This window comes from Artemia sp. Qi Xiang Cuo, chromosome 16 (genome assembly GCF_049724085.1).
Source record: "Artemia sp. Qi Xiang Cuo chromosome 16, ASM4972408v1, whole genome shotgun sequence".
Classification (NCBI taxonomy): domain Eukaryota; kingdom Metazoa; phylum Arthropoda; class Branchiopoda; order Anostraca; family Artemiidae; genus Artemia; species Artemia sp. Qi Xiang Cuo.
The window spans coordinates 9177846-9197965 of record NC_142809.1 but is presented as its reverse complement, the minus strand read 5'-3'; the positions used below and the strand labels follow the sequence as shown (position 1 = coordinate 9197965).

The following is a 20120-nucleotide window of genomic DNA, read 5'->3' as shown; positions in this document are numbered from 1 at the left end:
CAGTGAGAATTTGAAAAACAGGAATTTGTCAGTGAGAATTTGAAAAACAGGAATTTTCTCACTTTTACGTCTGTTTTATGGTTTTTGTCAGTGAGAATTTGAAAAACAGGAACTTTCTCACATTTATGGATTATTGAGTCTAATGGGGACAGGGTCAATGACACTTCCTTCATGTTGTTGTTGTTGCTCGAGGCAAATGTTATGAGTTTCCAGGAAACAGTTAGATCTCACGTGACAGATGATGTCATGATTGATTGATTTGACACGAAGGGAATTAATTTGTTGTTTCTAAAGAGAATTGTTTCCGAGCGAATGTTTATTAATGTCTTTGGAGTTCCACCAAGAGAATGTTTCCGGGGCAAAGTTTAGATCACACATTACAGATGATGTCATGATTGATTGATTTGACACGAAAGGGAATTAATTTGTTGTTTCTAAAGAGAATTGTTTCCGAGCGAATTTCTATTAATGTCTTTGGAGTTCTACCAAGAGAATTGTTTCCGAGTGAATGTTTCGATCTTAGCAATGAAGAGATTGATTCATGAAAGGGTTTCCAAATAATTTGAAATGTATCAGCGCAGAGATGCCAAACAATGGAACACGGTGAAATTACGTTTAGGGATTATTTGGGCGAAGCCGTTTTAGCCATTTTATGGAATTATTTCGGCGAAACAGTTAGAGACAATTTAAAAGATGATTTAAAAGATGATTTTAGAAGAGAATTTAAGGGTGAAATTCTGTGGTCGTTATAATACACAAGTTGTATTTTAACAGTGTCGTGAGGTCCCCTAGCCCAACCCCAAAGGGTTCCGATCCCCCTATCCCAACCCCAAAGGGTTCCAATCCCCCTACCCAAACCCCGAAGGAAGCCCCCGGTCCTCAAAGGTCCCCCAAGCTCCCAAGTGCCCCCCAGACCCCCAAAGACCCTCCCCAGACCCCCAAAGGCCCTCCCCCGGCCCCCAAAGGCCCACCCCCAGTCCCCCAAGGTCCACAGGGCTCCCAAAGGACCACCCAGCCCTCAAGGGTCCCCCGATCCCCAAACACCCTCCCGGGTCCCCAAAGAGCCCCATCCACATTTTGTTAATACTTTTTTTGTGCATTTGAGACACAGAAGGGTCCCCACATTTCAAAAGGCTTTATTATATCTTTTCAGTACAAGTTCTTTTCTTAATATCCTTCTTAAACCAATTTTACAAATTCTAAATTTTTCCTTTGTAGATAGAAAAAGCTATATCATAGTTGCGAATATTTTCTCGGAAGATAAGCAGTTCTATTTCAATTTTAAATTTTATCAATGAAGTTAAGAAAAGTTAAAGTTCTCTTCTGAATTTTCTCAATGAAAAAAGAAATTAGTTATTAATCAATTCTATTTTTCCAAATAATATGAAGATTTTTTACTTTGGATCAAATTTTTCTCAAAGAGATGAAAAAATTTTAAATACTGTTCCTAATGTTTCACGGAAGATAGAAAAGTTCAAGTTCTCTTCTGAATTTTACCAAAGAACACACTCCAATTGTAATTTCTCCAGAGAAAATAAAAATCTTCCACTTCAGCTTTAAGTTCACCAAAGACATAAAGAAATTTAAAGTTCTATTCTAAATTTTTCCCTAGTAGATAGAAAAAGCTATAGCATACTTGTGAATATTTTCCCAGAAGATAAAAAGTTCTACTTCAATTTTTAATTTTCTCAAAGAAGTAAAGAAAAGTTCAAGTTCTATTCTGAATTTTTTCAGTGAAAAAGAAATTAGTTATTGATCATTTCTATTTTTCCAAATAATATAAATATTTTCCAACTTCAAAATGGGCACACACAAAAAATTAAACACACACACACACACAAAAACATAAACACACACACACACACACACAAACAATTAAACACACACACACACACAAAAACTAAAACACACACACACACAAACTAACTCGAAAACACACACAAACACAAACAAAAAAACACACACACACAAAAACTTACACACACAAAAACTTACACGCACAAAAAAACTTACACACACACACAAAAACTTACACACACACAAAAAACTTACACAAAAAAAAAACTTACACACACACAAAAACTTACACACGCAAAAACTTACACACCCAAAAAAAAACTTACAAACACACACACAAAAATTTACACACACAAAAACTTACACAGACAAAAAAACTAACACACACCAAAAAATTACACAAACAAAAACTTACACCCAAACACAAAAACTTACACACACACACACACACAAAAACACACACACACAAAAAAACTAACACACACACACAAAAACTAACACACACACACACAAAAACTAACACACACACACAAAAAATTACACACACACTCCAAAACTTACACACACACAAAAACTTACACACACACACACACAAAAACTAAAACACGCACACAAAAAATTACACACACACAAAAACTTACACACGCTCACAAAACCTTACACACACACACACAAAAACTTACACCCACACACAAAAACTTACACACACACAAAAACTTACACACACACAAAAACTTACACCTACACACAAAAACTTATACACACACAAAAACTTACATACACACAAAAACTTCACACACAACTTAAAAACACACTTACACACACACACACACACACACACACAAAAACTTACACACACACACAAAAACTTACACTCACATATACAAGCAAAAACTTACACTCACAAAAAAAAACTTACACACACAAAAACTTACACACACACACACAAAAACTTACACACATACAAAAAAACTTACACATACACAAAAACTTACACACACACAAAAACTTACACACACACAAAAATATACACACACACAAAAACTAACACACACACAAAAACTTACCCACACACACACAAAACATACACACACACACACACACACACACACACACACACACAAACACACACACACACACACACACACACACACACACACACACACACACACACACACACACACACACACACACACACACACACACACACACACACACACACACACACACACACACACACACACACACACACACACACACACACACACACACACACACACACACACACACACACACACACACACACACACACACACACACACACACACACACACACACACACACACACACACACACACACACACACACACACACACACACACACACACACACACACACACACACACACACACACACACACACACACACACACACACACACACACACACACACACACACACACACACACACACACACACACACACACACACACACACACACACACACACACACACACACACACACACACACACACACACACACACACACACACACACACACACACACACACACACACACACACACACACACACACACACACACACACACACACACACACACACACACACACACACACACACACACACACACACACACACACACACACACACACACACACACACACACACACACACACACACACACACACACACACACACACACACACACACACACACACACACACACACACACACACACACACACACACACACACACACACACACACACACACACACACACACACACACACACACACACACACACACACACACACACACACACACACACACACACACACACACACACACACACACACACACACACACACACACACACACACACACACACACACACACACACACACACACACACACACACACACACACACACACACACACACACACACACACACACACACACACACACACACACACACACACACACACACACACACACACACACACACACACACACACACACACACACACACACACACACACACACACACACACACACACACACACACACACACACACACACACACACACACACACACACACACACACACACACACACACACACACACACACACACACACACACACACACACACACACACACACACACACACACACACACACACACACACACACACACACACACACACACACACACACACACACACACACACACACACACACACACACACACACACACACACACACACACACACACACACACACACACACACACACACACACACACACACACACACACACACACACACACACACACACACACACACACACACACACACACACACACACACACACACACACACACACACACACACACACACACACACACACACACACACACACACACACACACACACACACACACACACACACACACACACACACACACACACACACACACACACACACACACACACACACACACACACACACACACACACACACACACACACACACACACACACACACACACACACACACACACACACACACACACACACACACACACACACACACACACACACACACACACACACACACACACACACACACACACACACACACACACACACACACACACACACACACACACACACACACACACACACACACACACACACACACACACACACACACACACACACACACACACACACACACACACACACACACACACACACACACACACACACACACACACACACACACACACACACACACACACACACACACACACACACACACACACACACACACACACACACACACACACACACACACACACACACACACACACACACACACACACACACACACACACACACACACACACACACACACACACACACACACACACACACACACACACACACACACACACACACACACACACACACACACACACACACACACACACACACACACACACACACACACACACACACACACACACACACACACACACACACACACACACACACACACACACACACACACACACACACACACACACACACACACACACACACACACACACACACACACACACACACACACACACACACACACACACACACACACACACACACACACACACACACACACACACACACACACACACACACACACACACACACACACACACACACACACACACACACACACACACACACACACACACACACACACACACACACACACACACACACACACACACACACACACACACACACACACACACACACACACACACACACACACACACACACACACACACACACACACACACACACACACACACACACACACACACACACACACACACACACACACACACACACACACACACACACACACACACACACACACACACACACACACACACACACACACACACACACACACACACACACACACACACACACACACACACACACACACACACACACACACACACACACACACACACACACACACACACACACACACACACACACACACACACACACACACACACACACACACACACACACACACACACACACACACACACACACACACACACACACACACACACACACACACACACACACACACACACACACACACACACACACACACACACACACACACACACACACACACACACACACACACACACACACACACACACACACACACACACACACACACACACACACACACACACACACACACACACACACACACACACACACACACACACACACACACACACACACACACACACACACACACACACACACACACACACACACACACACACACACACACACACACACACACACACACACACACACACACACACACACACACACACACACACACACACACACACACACACACACACACACACACACACACACACACACACACACACACACACACACACACACACACACACACACACACACACACACACACACACACACACACACACACACACACACACACACACACACACACACACACACACACACACACACACACACACACACACACACACACACACACACACACACACACACACACACACACACACACACACACACACACACACACACACACACACACACACACACACACACACACACACACACACACACACACACACACACACACACACACACACACACACACACACACACACACACACACACACACACACACACACACACACACACACACACACACACACACACACACACACACACACACACACACACACACACACACACACACACACACACACACACACACACACACACACACACACACACACACACACACACACACACACACACACACACACACACACACACACACACACACACACACACACACACACACACACACACACACACACACACACACACACACACACACACACACACACACACACACACACACACACACACACACACACACACACACACACACACACACACACACACACACACACACACACACACACACACACACACACACACACACACACACACACACACACACACACACACACACACACACACACACACACACACACACACACACACACACACACACACACACACACACACACACACACACACACACACACACACACACACACACACACACACACACACACACACACACACACACACACACACACACACACACACACACACACACACACACACACACACACACACACACACACACACACACACACACACACACACACACACACACACACACACACACACACACACACACACACACACACACACACACACACACACACACACACACACACACACACACACACACACACACACACACACACACACACACACACACACACACACACACACACACACACACACACACACACACACACACACACACACACACACACACACACACACACACACACACACACACACACACACACACACACACACACACACACACACACACACACACACACACACACACACACACACACACACACACACACACACACACACACACACACACACACACACACACACACACACACACACACACACACACACACACACACACACACACACACACACACACACACACACACACACACACACACACACACACACACACACACACACACACACACACACACACACACACACACACACACACACACACACACACACACACACACACACACACACACACACACACACACACACACACACACACACACACACACACACACACACACACACACACACACACACACACACACACACACACACACACACACACACACACACACACACACACACACACACACACACACACACACACACACACACACACACACACACACACACACACACACACACACACACACACACACACACACACACACACACACACACACACACACACACACACACACACACACACACACACACACACACACACACACACACACACACACACACACACACACACACACACACACACACACACACACACACACACACACACACACACACACACACACACACACACACACACACACACACACACACACACACACACACACACACACACACACACACACACACACACACACACACACACACACACACACACACACACACACACACACACACACACACACACACACACACACACACACACACACACACACACACACACACACACACACACACACACACACACACACACACACACACACACACACACACACACACACACACACACACACACACACACACACACACACACACACACACACACACACACACACACACACACACACACACACACACACACACACACACACACACACACACACACACACACACACACACACACACACACACACACACACACACACACACACACACACACACACACACACACACACACACACACACACACACACACACACACACACACACACACACACACACACACACACACACACACACACACACACACACACACACACACACACACACACACACACACACACACACACACACACACACACACACACACACACACACACACACACACACACACACACACACACACACACACACACACACACACACACACACACACACACACACACACACACACACACACACACACACACACACACACACACACACACACACACACACACACACACACACACACACACACACACACACACACACACACACACACACACACACACACACACACACACACACACACACACACACACACACACACACACACACACACACACACACACACACACACACACACACACACACACACACACACACACACACACACACACACACACACACACACACACACACACACACACACACACACACACACACACACACACACACACACACACACACACACACACACACACACACACACACACACACACACACACACACACACACACACACACACACACACACACACACACACACACACACACACACACACACACACACACACACACACACACACACACACACACACACACACACACACACACACACACACACACACACACACACACACACACACACACACACACACACACACACACACACACACACACACACACACACACACACACACACACACACACACACACACACACACACACACACACACACACACACACACACACACACACACACACACACACACACACACACACACACACACACACACACACACACACACACACACACACACACACACACACACACACACACACACACACACACACACACACACACACACACACACACACACACACACACACACACACACACACACACACACACACACACACACACACACACACACACACACACACACACACACACACACACACACACACAAACATACAAACGTACACACAAACTGACACAAACACAAACACACACAAAAAAACACACAAAAAAAAACACAAACAAACAAAAAAAAACAAACACTAAAAAACACAAAAAAACAAAAAAAAAAAAAAACAAACAAACACACACAACCAAACAAACAAAAAAACACAAACAAAAAAAGTTACACACACACATAAAAACTTACACACACACACAAAAACTTACAAACACACACACAAAAAAATTTACACACACAAAAAAATTACACACACACACAAAAACTTACACACACGACGGCTAAGTATGTTAAAGGCTAGCTATTTTCTAGCGAAAACACAAAAAATCAGAAAAAATGCTCATTGTTCCTTTAGTAGCCACGCAATTAGACTAAAAATTACGATATTTATGCTCAGTTTCAACTAACTACGGCTAATTATTTTAAAGGCGAGCCATTTTCTTGCGAGAACACAAAAATCAGAACACACACACACAAAAACTTACACACACACAAAAACTTACACACACACACAAATTTACACACAAATATATATATATATATATATATATATATATATATATATATATATATATATATATATATATATATATATATATATATATATATATATATATATATATATATATATATATATATATATATATATATATATATATATATATATATATATAAACAATGTTTCTGATTGATTCTATATTCTAGGACAGACTGATCACAAGATTATGCGACAGAAGTTCACTTAGAAAAATGCGGTCAGTTTCCTAACAAGAAAGTAAGAGAAGAGCTAAATGCCATTTAGAACTTAGCACTATTTACAGACTTGCATATTTTGATTTTACATAAAAAAATTTAATATAATAAAGAATACTTACACATGAAGATTTAAAGGAATCTGACGTCTTATGAAAGGACTTTAAACCAGGTATTACGTCAAAGAGCTTCCTGACGTGGTTAGGGTCAACTGCTATGGGAGCGAGTATCAGTAACCTACTGCAAGTATTTTCATCTAAAAAAAAAGTGAAATGAAAAATCAAATGGCAAAGGAAATGAAAATAAAGTTAAAGGCAGTAACTGTAACGGCAAAAAACAAATCGTTGTAACAATTACAATTTACTAGAACTTACAATTCTTGGAATTCAAAAAGTACAAACATTTACAGTTAGGTTATTCTATAAGAATGGTCTTAAAAATCAAATTACCTTACAAATTTATATAAGCAATGTTATATCAAACAGTTCGTGGAAACAAACTGTAAGCAAGGAGCGAAGCGGCAATAGTAACCAAAACTCTAAAAAGGAATTTAGATACCGAATGCATATCAAAAGAATTGTTTTACTATGTTGATCCAAAATTTATACCTTTTTCAAGTAACAAAAAGGTTGGAGTCCCCCTTTCACTCCCGCATTTCCTCTAAGTGCCCAATAATATTTTTTTAGATAACCATTTTGTTCAGCAGAATGGAAAATCCCAGTAACTATGCCTTTGAGGATACCAAGACCCCCCCCATAAGAAACTTGTGTAAGTCATGACATTTTCCCGTTGTTTACTTAGAGTATTTGCTTGTTTGTTATTTGGAAGTATATTGATACTTTTCAGTGAGAAAAAAGATGAATTCTTCAAGGGGAGAATATTCAGCAGGGAGAGAGGTTTCCAGATGGGGACAATGAGTTTGCCAGAATCCCCATCCAAGATTTTTTATTTGTCTTAAACTTTCTTTGCCGTCATGATTAAACTGGGAAGATCCTAGTACTACAACTATAGACTCGCTGCAGCAACGACACACTTAAGGTGAACACAGCAACCCACGCTCCTCCTCCGTCCCAATCTATACAAATATATCCTCTTTACACCATATCAGGAATTTTCTATTTCCAATAAATCTTTACGTTGTTCAACTTTCAAACATAAAATTTTTTATTTGCCATCCAAGTCAAGAAATAATGTGGAATTTTCTTTGGAAATTGAAAAAAGTTGGAGTTATTTAGGAAAAGCAATTTACCTTTGGCAACAGGAATTTGGTTAAAAATACAAAAGCATAGTATAATTAGAGAGCAAATCATTGCTGGAACATCGTAAGAATCAGCTGTTTTTGTAAAGATGTGACCATATTATGGTCATGGTATCGAAAGATCAACAAGAATCAGGGCTTCTTAATTTTTTAAGCTTCTTGAAGGGGGGGGGTATTTTAAATCTTGATGCAATAAATATGCGAACAAGCTACTCCCCTGAGGAGGCTACCTATAGCGGATAATAGAAAAGTTTAAACAAATAACTAAGGACTCACCGAGCTGCAAGTGTGAAAGTTTATTTTCAATTTGTTTAAGAAAAATCTCTTTTTCCTCCTTTTCTACTGTCTCCTAACCCTGATAAATCTTGGGGGAACGCAAACTGCAGACAAAATACTGGAAATGTTCCATTTAAAGGATCCACACCAGTCGGGAATGAAGGTAAGACACCAGCCGGTGACATCATAGAACCTGTTCTATTTCCGCCAAGTGATGCTAAGCCTCTTGCTTGTGAGCCCGTGCCTGCTGAACCACCGAACCCTGCAGCACCCCCCATATCATTTGAAGTTTGTAACATAGAGGGATCCATTTATTAATAGTGTTACCTCAACAGACAAATTTGAACTGATTTAGTTTTAAAACTGTAGATATTAAGCTAACTTTTGAAAAAAATAGAATTGGTAATTGTTTTTTTGGTAATTGGGTCATTGAATTCCAATTGCAAATATTTAAAATGAATCAGTTTTATAGTTTCACATCAACGGTTAGCTGTATGGGAAAGTTTTTGAAGGAAAAGACAGCCGGTCCTACAAATTACATACCGTAATCAAGTTTATTATGCTTGAAAAGTCTAAAGATTAGAAAGAATGTTTGCTGTTCGAATCGAACAGGTACTTTAATCGAGTTAAACTGATAAGTTAGGGTCTATTCAAACGGATATTTATGGCATGATTTGAAAAAATGGTAAAACATCAAATTAAAAATAAGTTTTCAGTTGGAAGTAAGAAGCAACACTAAAACTTCTCGCTCTTGGCGCATAAGTTTGACTTTTATTCCCAATCCAATGTGAACGACTCCTCACTCCTGAAAAGGTAAGATCGTTCACTTAGAATAAAACCTTGAAAATACGTTCCCCCAGAAATTTTTTAGTTTGGGTGGGGGGGGGGAGGGAGATTTTAAACGACTATTATATTTGCTTTTTTTCTGTGGGCACTTTTTAACTCTAAAATGTGAATTCTTTCATTTGTTTAATTTAGTGTTCAATCTCAAATCTCTCCAAGGCTGAGTTTATTATGTTTGAAGGATGTATGCAAGGAATTGTTAAAATTAGAAATGATTATTAAGTTATCATGTTGCAACGGTAATTGCAATGTAGTAAATAGCGAACAGTAGTTCATCTGCGTTTGAGTTCTTGGTTTTCACTAGTTATTAGCGAAGGGTTGTAATGTCATATTCTAGTTTATTAGGCTAAATATCTTCGCAGTTGACCTTTACCCCCATATTTTCCGAGGGGTTTTGACACACTGACGGCATTGTGACACTTTGGTGATGGTTAATCGGTGTTCTCGTTGACGGTTTTCGGTTGATTATCATCATTTTCATTAATACCACTTAATGATTTTTTGTGTTCTCGCAAGAAAAATACCTCGCCTTTTAAGATACTTAGCCGTAGTTAGTTGAAACTGTGCATAAATATCGTAATTTTTTGTCTAATTGTGTGTGTGTGTGTGTGTGTAAACTTTTGTGTGTGTGTAATTTTTTGTGTGTGTGTAAGTTTTTGTGTGTGTCTAAGTTTTTGTGTGTGTAAGTTTTTTGTGTGTGTGTGTGTGAGTTTTTGTGTGTGTGGGTAAGTTTTTGTGTGTGTGTAATTTTTTGTGTGTGTGTGTAATTTTTTGTGTGTGTGTAAATTTTTGTGTGTGTGTAAGTTTTTGTGTGTGTGTAAGTTTTTGTGTGTGTGTAAGTTTTTGTGTGTGTGTGTTCTGATTTTTGTGTTCTCGCATGAAAATGGCTCGCCTTTAACATACTTCGCCGTAGTTAGTTGAAACTCTGCATAAATATCGTAATTTTTAGTCTAATTGCGTGGCTACTAAAGGAACAATGACCGATTTTTTTCTGTAGGCTAAATATCTTCGCAGTTGACCTTTACCCCCCCTATTTTCCGAGGGATGTTGACACACTGACGGTATTGTGACTCTTTGGTGATGGTTAATCGGAGTTCACATTGATGATTTTCGGTTGATGTATCATCATTTTCATTAATACCACTTAATGATTTTTTGTGTTCTCGCAAGAAAAATATCTCGCCTTTTAAGATACTTAGCCGTAGTTAGTTGAAAATGTGTATAAATATGGTAATTTTTAGTCTAATTGTGTGGCTACTAAAGGAACAATGAGCATTTTTTCTGATTTTTTGTGTTTTCGCATGAAAATAGCTAGCCTTTAACATACTTAGCCGTTGTGTGTGTAAGTTTTTGTGTGTGTGTGTGTAAGTTTTTGTGTGTGTGTAAATTTTTGTGTGTGTGTGTGTGTGTGTGTAAGTTTTTGTGTTTGTGTGTGTCTGTGTAAGTTTTTTTTTGTGTGTGTGTGTGTTTGTGTGTGTTTTTTTTTGTTTTTGTGTGTGTTTATTTGTTTGTGTGTGTTTGTGTGTGTTTATTTGTTTGTGTGTGTAAGTTTTTTGTGTGTGTGGGTAAGTTTTTTTGTGTTTGTTAGTTTTTGTGTGTGTGTAAGTTTTTTTTGTGTTTGTGTAAGTTTTTGTGTGTGTGTGTAAGTTTTTGTTTGTGTGTAAATTTTTGTGTGTGTGTAAGTTTTTGTGTGAGTGTAAGTTTTTGTGTGTGTGTAAGTTTTTGTGTGTGTGTGTTCTGATTTTTGTGTTCTCGCAAGAAAATGGGTCGCCTTTAACATACTTAGCCGTAGTTAGTTGAAACTGTGCATAAATATCATAATTTTTAGTGTAATTGTGTGGCTACTAAAGGAACAATAAGCATTTTTCTGATTTTTTATGTTTTCGCAAGAAAATAGCTCGCCTTTAACATACTTAGCCGCTGTGTGTGTAAGTTTTTGTGTGTGTGTGTTTGTAAGTTTTTGTGTGTGTGTAAATTTTTGTGTGTGTGTGTGTGTGTGTGTGTGTTAGTTTTTGTGTTTGTGTGTGTGTGTGTGTAAGTTTTTTGTGTGTGTGTGTAAGTTTTTGTGTGTGTGTATGTGTGTTCGTGTGTGCAAGTTTTTGTGTGTGTGTAAGTTTTTTTTTGTGTTAGTTTTTGTGTGTGTGGGTAAGTTTTTGTGTGTGTGTAAGTTTTTGTGTGTGTGTGTAAGTGTTTGTGTTTGTTTTTAAGTTTTGTGTGTGTGTAAGTCTTTGTTTGTGTGTAAGTTTTTGTGTGTGTGTTCTGATTGTTGTGTTCTCGCAAGAAAATCGCTCGCCTTTAACATACTTAGCCGTAGTTAGTTGAAACTGTGCATAAATATCGTAATTTTTAGTCTACTTGCGTGGCTACTAAAGGAACAATGAGCATTTTTTCTGATTTTTTGTGTTTTGGCAAGAAAATAGCTAGCCTTTAACATACTTAGCCGTCGTGTGTGTATGTTTTTGTGTGTGTGTTTAATTTTTTGTGTGTGTGTAAATTTTTGTTTGTGTGTGTTTGTAAGTTTTTGTGTGTGTGGGTAAGTTTTTATGTGTGTGTGTAACTTTTTGTGTGAGTGTAAATTTTTGTGTGTGTGTTTGTTTGTGTAAATTTTTTTTGTGTGTTTGTGTGTGTGTGTTTTTTTTTTTGTGTGTTTGTGTGTGTTTTTTTATGTGTGTGTGTGTTTGTGTGTGTTTTTGTGTGTGTTTTTGTGTGTGTGTGTGTGTTTTTGTGTGTGTGTGTGTGTGTCTTTGTGTGTATGTGTGTGTGTTTTTTGTGTGTGTGGGTAAGTTTTTGTGTGTTTGTAAGTTTTTGTGTGTGTGTAAATTTTTGTGTTTATGTAAGTTTTTGTGTGTGTGTGTAAGTTTTTGTGTGTGTGTGAGTTTTTGTGTGTGTGTGTAAGTTTTTGTGTGTGTAAGTTTTTGTTTTTGTGTGTAAGTTTTTGTTTGTATATGTGCGTGTAAGTTTTTCTGTGTGTGTGTAAGTTTTTGTGTGTGTGTGTGTGTTTAAGTTTGTGTGTGTGTGTGTTAGTTTTTTTTGTGTGTGTTAGTTTTTGTGTGTGTGTGTTAGTTTTTGTTTGTGTGTTTTAGTGTGTGTGTTTGTTTTTGTTTGTTTTTTTATGTAATTTTTTGTGTGTTTTTTTTTTTTTGTGTGTGTGTATGTTTTTGTATATGTTTAAGTTTTTGTGTGTTTTTAAGTTTTTGTGTGTGTGTGTAAGTTTTTGTTTGTGTGTGTAAGTTTTTGTGCGAGTGTGTAAGTTTTTGTGTGTGTGTAAGTTTTTGTGCGCGTGTGTAAGTTTTTGTGTGTGTGTGTGTAAGTTTTTGTGTGTGTGTAAGTTTTGAAGTGTGTGTGTAAGTTTTTGTGTGTGTGAGTAAGTTTTGGTGTGTATGTTTGTAAGTTTTTTTGTATGTGTGAGTTTTTTTGTGTGTGTGTGTGTAAGTTTTTGTGTTTGGGTGTAAGTTTTTGTGTGTGTAATTTTTTTTGTGTGTTTAAGTTTTTTTGTCTGTGTAAGTTTTTGTGTGTGTAAATTTTTGTGTGCGTAAATTTTTGTGTGTGTGTGTGTAAGTTTTTTTTTGAATGTGTAAGTTTTTGTGTGTGTGTAAGTTTTTTTTTTGTAAGTTTTTTGTGTGTGTGTAAGTTTTTGTGTGCGTGTGTAAGTTTTTGTGTGCGTGTAAGTTTTTGTGTGTGTAAGTTTTTGTGTGTGTGTGTGTGTGTGTGTGTGTGTGTGTGTGTAAGCTTTTTTTTGTGTGTGTGTGTGTAAGTTTTTGTGTGTGTGTGTGTAAGTTTTTTTGTGTGTGTGTGTGTGTAAGTTTGTGTGTGTGTGTGTGTGTTTAAGTTTTTGTGTGTGCCCATTTTGAAGTTGGAAAATATTTATATTATTTGGAAAAATATAAATGATCAATAACTAATTTCTTTTTCATTGAAAAAATTCAGAATAGAACTTGAACTTTTCTTTACTTCGTTGAGAAAATTAAAAATTGAAGTAGAACTTTTTATCTTCTGGGAAAATATTCACAAGTATGCTATAGCTTTTTCTCTCTACTACGGAAAAATTTAGAATAGAACTTTAAATTTCTTTATGTCTTTGGTGAACTTAAAACTGAAGTGGAAGATTTTTATTTTCTCTGTAGAAATTACAATTGGAGTGTGTTCTTTAGCAAAGTTCAGAAGAGAACTTGAACTTTTCTATCTTCCGTGAAAAATTAGGAACAGTATTTAAAATTTTTTAATCTCTTTGAGAAAAATTTGATCCAAAGTAAAAAATCTTCATATTATTTGGAAAAATAGAATTGATTAATAACTAATTTCTTTTTTCATTGAGAAAATTCAGAAGAGAACTTTAACTTTTCTTAACTTCATTGATAAAATTTAAAATTGAAATAGAACTGCTTATCTTCCGAGAAAATATTCGCAACTATGATATAGCTTTTTCTATCTACAAAGGAAAAATTTAGAATTTGTAAAATTGGTTTAAGAAGGATATTAAGAAAAGAACTTGTACTGAAAAGATATAATAAAGCCTTTTGAAATGTGGGGATCCTTCTGTGTCTCAAATGCACAGAAAAAGTATTAACAAAATATGGATGGGGCTCTTTGGGGACCCGGGAGGGTGTTTGGGGATCCGGGGGCCCTTGAGGGCTGGGTGGTCGTTGGGGCGCCCTGTGGACTTTTGGGGACTGGGGGGGGGCCTTTGGGGGCCGGGGGAGGGCTTTTGGGGGTCTGGGGTGGGTTTTTGGGGGTCTGGGGGGCACTTGGGAGCTTGGGGGACCTTTGAGGACCGGGGGCTTCCTTCGGGGTTTGGGTAGGAGGATTGGAACCCTTTGGGGTTGGGGTCGGGGGATTGGAACCCTTTGGGTTGGGGTAGGGGACCTCACGACACTGTTAAAATACAACTTGTGTATTATAACGACCACAGAATTTCACCCTTAAATTCTCTTCTAAAATCATCTTTTAAATCATCTTTTAAATTGTCTCTAACTGTTTCACCGAAATAATTCCATAAAATGGCTAAAACGGCTTCGCCCAAATAATCCCTAAACGTAATTTCACCGTGTTCCTTTGTTTGGCATCTCGGCGCTGATACATCTCAAATTATTTGGAAACCCTTTCATGAATCAATCTCTTCATTGCTAAGATCGAAACATTCACTCGGAAACAATTCTCTTGGTAGAACTCCAAAGACATTAATAGAAATTCGCCCGGAAACAATTCTCTTTAGAAACAACAAATTAATTCCCTTTCGTGTCAAATCAATCAATCATGACATCATCTGTAATGTGTGATCTAAACTTTGCCCCGGAAACATTCTCTTGGTGGAACTCCAAAGACATTAATAAACATTCGCTCGGAAACAATTCTCTTTAGAAACAACAAATTAATTCCCTTCGTGTCAAATCAATCAATCATGACATCATCTGTCACGTGAGATCTAACTGTTTCCTGGAAACTCAAAACATTTGCCTCGAGCAACAACAACAACATGAAGGAAGTGTCATTGACCCTGTCCCCATTAGACTCAATAATCCATAAATGTGAGAAAGCTCCAGTTTTTCAAATTATCACTGAAAAAAACCACAAAACAGACGTAAAAGTGAGAAAGTTACTGTTTTTCAAATTCTCACTGACAAAAACCATAAAAAACATCCATAAAAGTGAGAAAATTCCTGTTTTTCAAATTCTCACTGACAAAAACCATAAAACATCCATTAAAGTGAGAAAGTTCCTGTTTTTTTCAGTCTCAATGAAAAACGACATAAAACAGTATAAGATATGTGAAAGTTTCTTTATTTTAAATCTCACTGACAAAAGCAATAAAAATGTCCATCACAGTGTGAAATTCCCTTTGATTCCATTGTCGCTGACAAACTCCGAAAAAAAGTCAAAACTTTGAGAAAATTCCTGTTTTTTCAAGTGAGAAAGTTCATGTTTTTCCATTCTCACTAATAAAAACCATAAAAACATCCATAAATTACTGTTGAAATCCATGAAAAACATCAAATAAATTGACCAACACACATAACCTTCCATGAAACAACCATCAATGTGAGAAAGTTCCTGTTTTTTCATTCTCACTGATAAAAACCATAAAAACATCCATAAATTACTGTTGACATCCATGAAAAACATCAAATAAATTGACCTACACACATAACCATCCAAGAAAACAGACATCAATGTGACAAAATTCCTGTTTTATCATTCTCACTGACAACAAACAGACATAAATTATGTAAAAAAGGTTGTAGGTGGCAGCAGGGGTGTCGTCCTGGACCTCCTGAGGCATCTCTACTAATTTGGTGTTTTTATTTTAAGGTTTGGTTTTTATATTTTTATCAGTTTTATTCTGCACTGAGGACGGTCAAGCGGAGGTCATGACCGAAATATTTGCATAATTTTTCAATTGTTTCACTGGCTGTTAATTGTCCTCGTTTTCTTCCTTTCTTCACGATTTTATGTTTTTTTTTTTTACCCATTATGGCAATGACTTCTACGTATGGCAATTTACAAAAGTCATTTCATTTGTATAAGTACCATGTTAAGAAGATTCTATATCCTAAAATCATTTGAGAGTCTCAGCGTCGGCTGACAGTCTATGACAAATGCTCTCTGCACCACGGGGAACTTCCAAAGAGACTTTGTTAAAAATTGACAGGGGATCTTAATTGTGCCAAACAGTTAGAAAAGTTAACGAGACGAAAATTTAAAACAAAGAAAACGTATAATATCTTACTAATTTTTAAGAAAACCGCTGTCTGTTCAATGTATATACAGCATAGACAATATACATCCTGTGTTCGGAAATAATTCACACTAAAAGGGTTAGCACAACAGGGAACTCACAAAGCTGCGAAACTATTCACTGATACTTTTTTGGACTCATTTTTAATTTTTTCCAATTAGGTATGCTAGAACATTTTTAGGGACTACTCTTTCCTGAACTTTAAAAAGAAAAATCTGATCCATTCAATAAAAAAACAAAATATACTCCTTTTAATTATGTAAGTTTCAAGAAATCTGAATATTTCTATATCCAGCACGAAACAGAAGTTAAATGTTTTTTCTTATATATCTGGGAAACTAGGTGTCGGCTTTTAGTTTTCTGTTGTTTATTCAGATCTCTTATAAAAGCTATACACGTTATGGCAAGACCACCAAATTTTTCCCTTCCCAAAAAAGGAGAAAGTATTTTGAGTGGATTCAAAACTAATCCATTTTATGGCATATGTTTCCTTTTTCCTTCCCAAAAAAGGAGAAATTATTTTGAGCGGATTCAAAACTAATACGTTTCATGACGTATACCTCCTTTTTCCATCCCAAAAATGGAGAAAGTATTTTGAGTGGGTTCAAAACTAATCCATTTTATGGCATGTGTTTCCTTTTTCCTTCCCAAAAAAGGAGAAAGTATTTTGAGCGGATTCAAAACTAATACGTTTCATGACGTATACCTCCTTTTTCCTTCCCAAAAAAGGAGAAAGTATTTTGAGTGGGTTCAAAACTAATCCATTTTATGGCATGTGTTTCCTTTTTCCTTCCCAAAAAAGGAGAAAGCATTTTGAGCGGATTCAAAACTAATACGTTTCATGACGTATACCTCCTTTTTCCTTCCCAAAAATAGAGAAAGTATTTTGAGCAGATTCAGAACTAATCTATTTTATGACGTATGTCTCCTTTTTTCTTCCCAAAAAAGGCGAAAGTATTTTGACCGGATTCAAAACTAATCCATTTAATGGTGTATGTCTCCTTTTTCCTTGATAAAAAAGGAGAAAAATTTCAGGTCTCTATGTTATGGCTCCAGAAGATAAACCTCTTCTGTCAAAATTGGCGTATGTCTATTTTTATCTTCGTAACGGTAAGAGATAAGACAATTCCGACTGCACTATTGAATTCCTCCTGATGAGTTTACCCACGACACATAATTAACTCATTTTTGACCAAAAGTATAAATGACCAAAGCCATTTTAATTACCAAAGCCCAAATGCCCAAAATTACCAAAGCCCAATTTTAATTAAAATGACCAAAGCCATGGCTTTTTCGACCAAAAGGCATTTTAATTATTATTATTTTATTACCCATTATTAATATGCAAAATGTTGTAAATGCAGTACAAGAGAATAAAAAAAAAAAAAATC

The 20120-nt window shown here is 38.6% G+C and overlaps 1 protein-coding gene across 1 annotated transcript in view; it reads right to left on the bottom strand.

Moving 5' to 3' along the window:
* Positions 1-20120, bottom strand: part of LOC148942543 (glucose-6-phosphate isomerase-like) — a 50540-nt gene that overhangs the window by 10621 nt on the left and 19799 nt on the right. The window contains exon 3 of the mRNA XM_089102299.1: positions 9742-9875. Coding sequence (XP_088958425.1) covers positions 9742-9875 — 134 coding nt within the window. The remainder of the gene's footprint in view (positions 1-9741; positions 9876-20120) is intronic.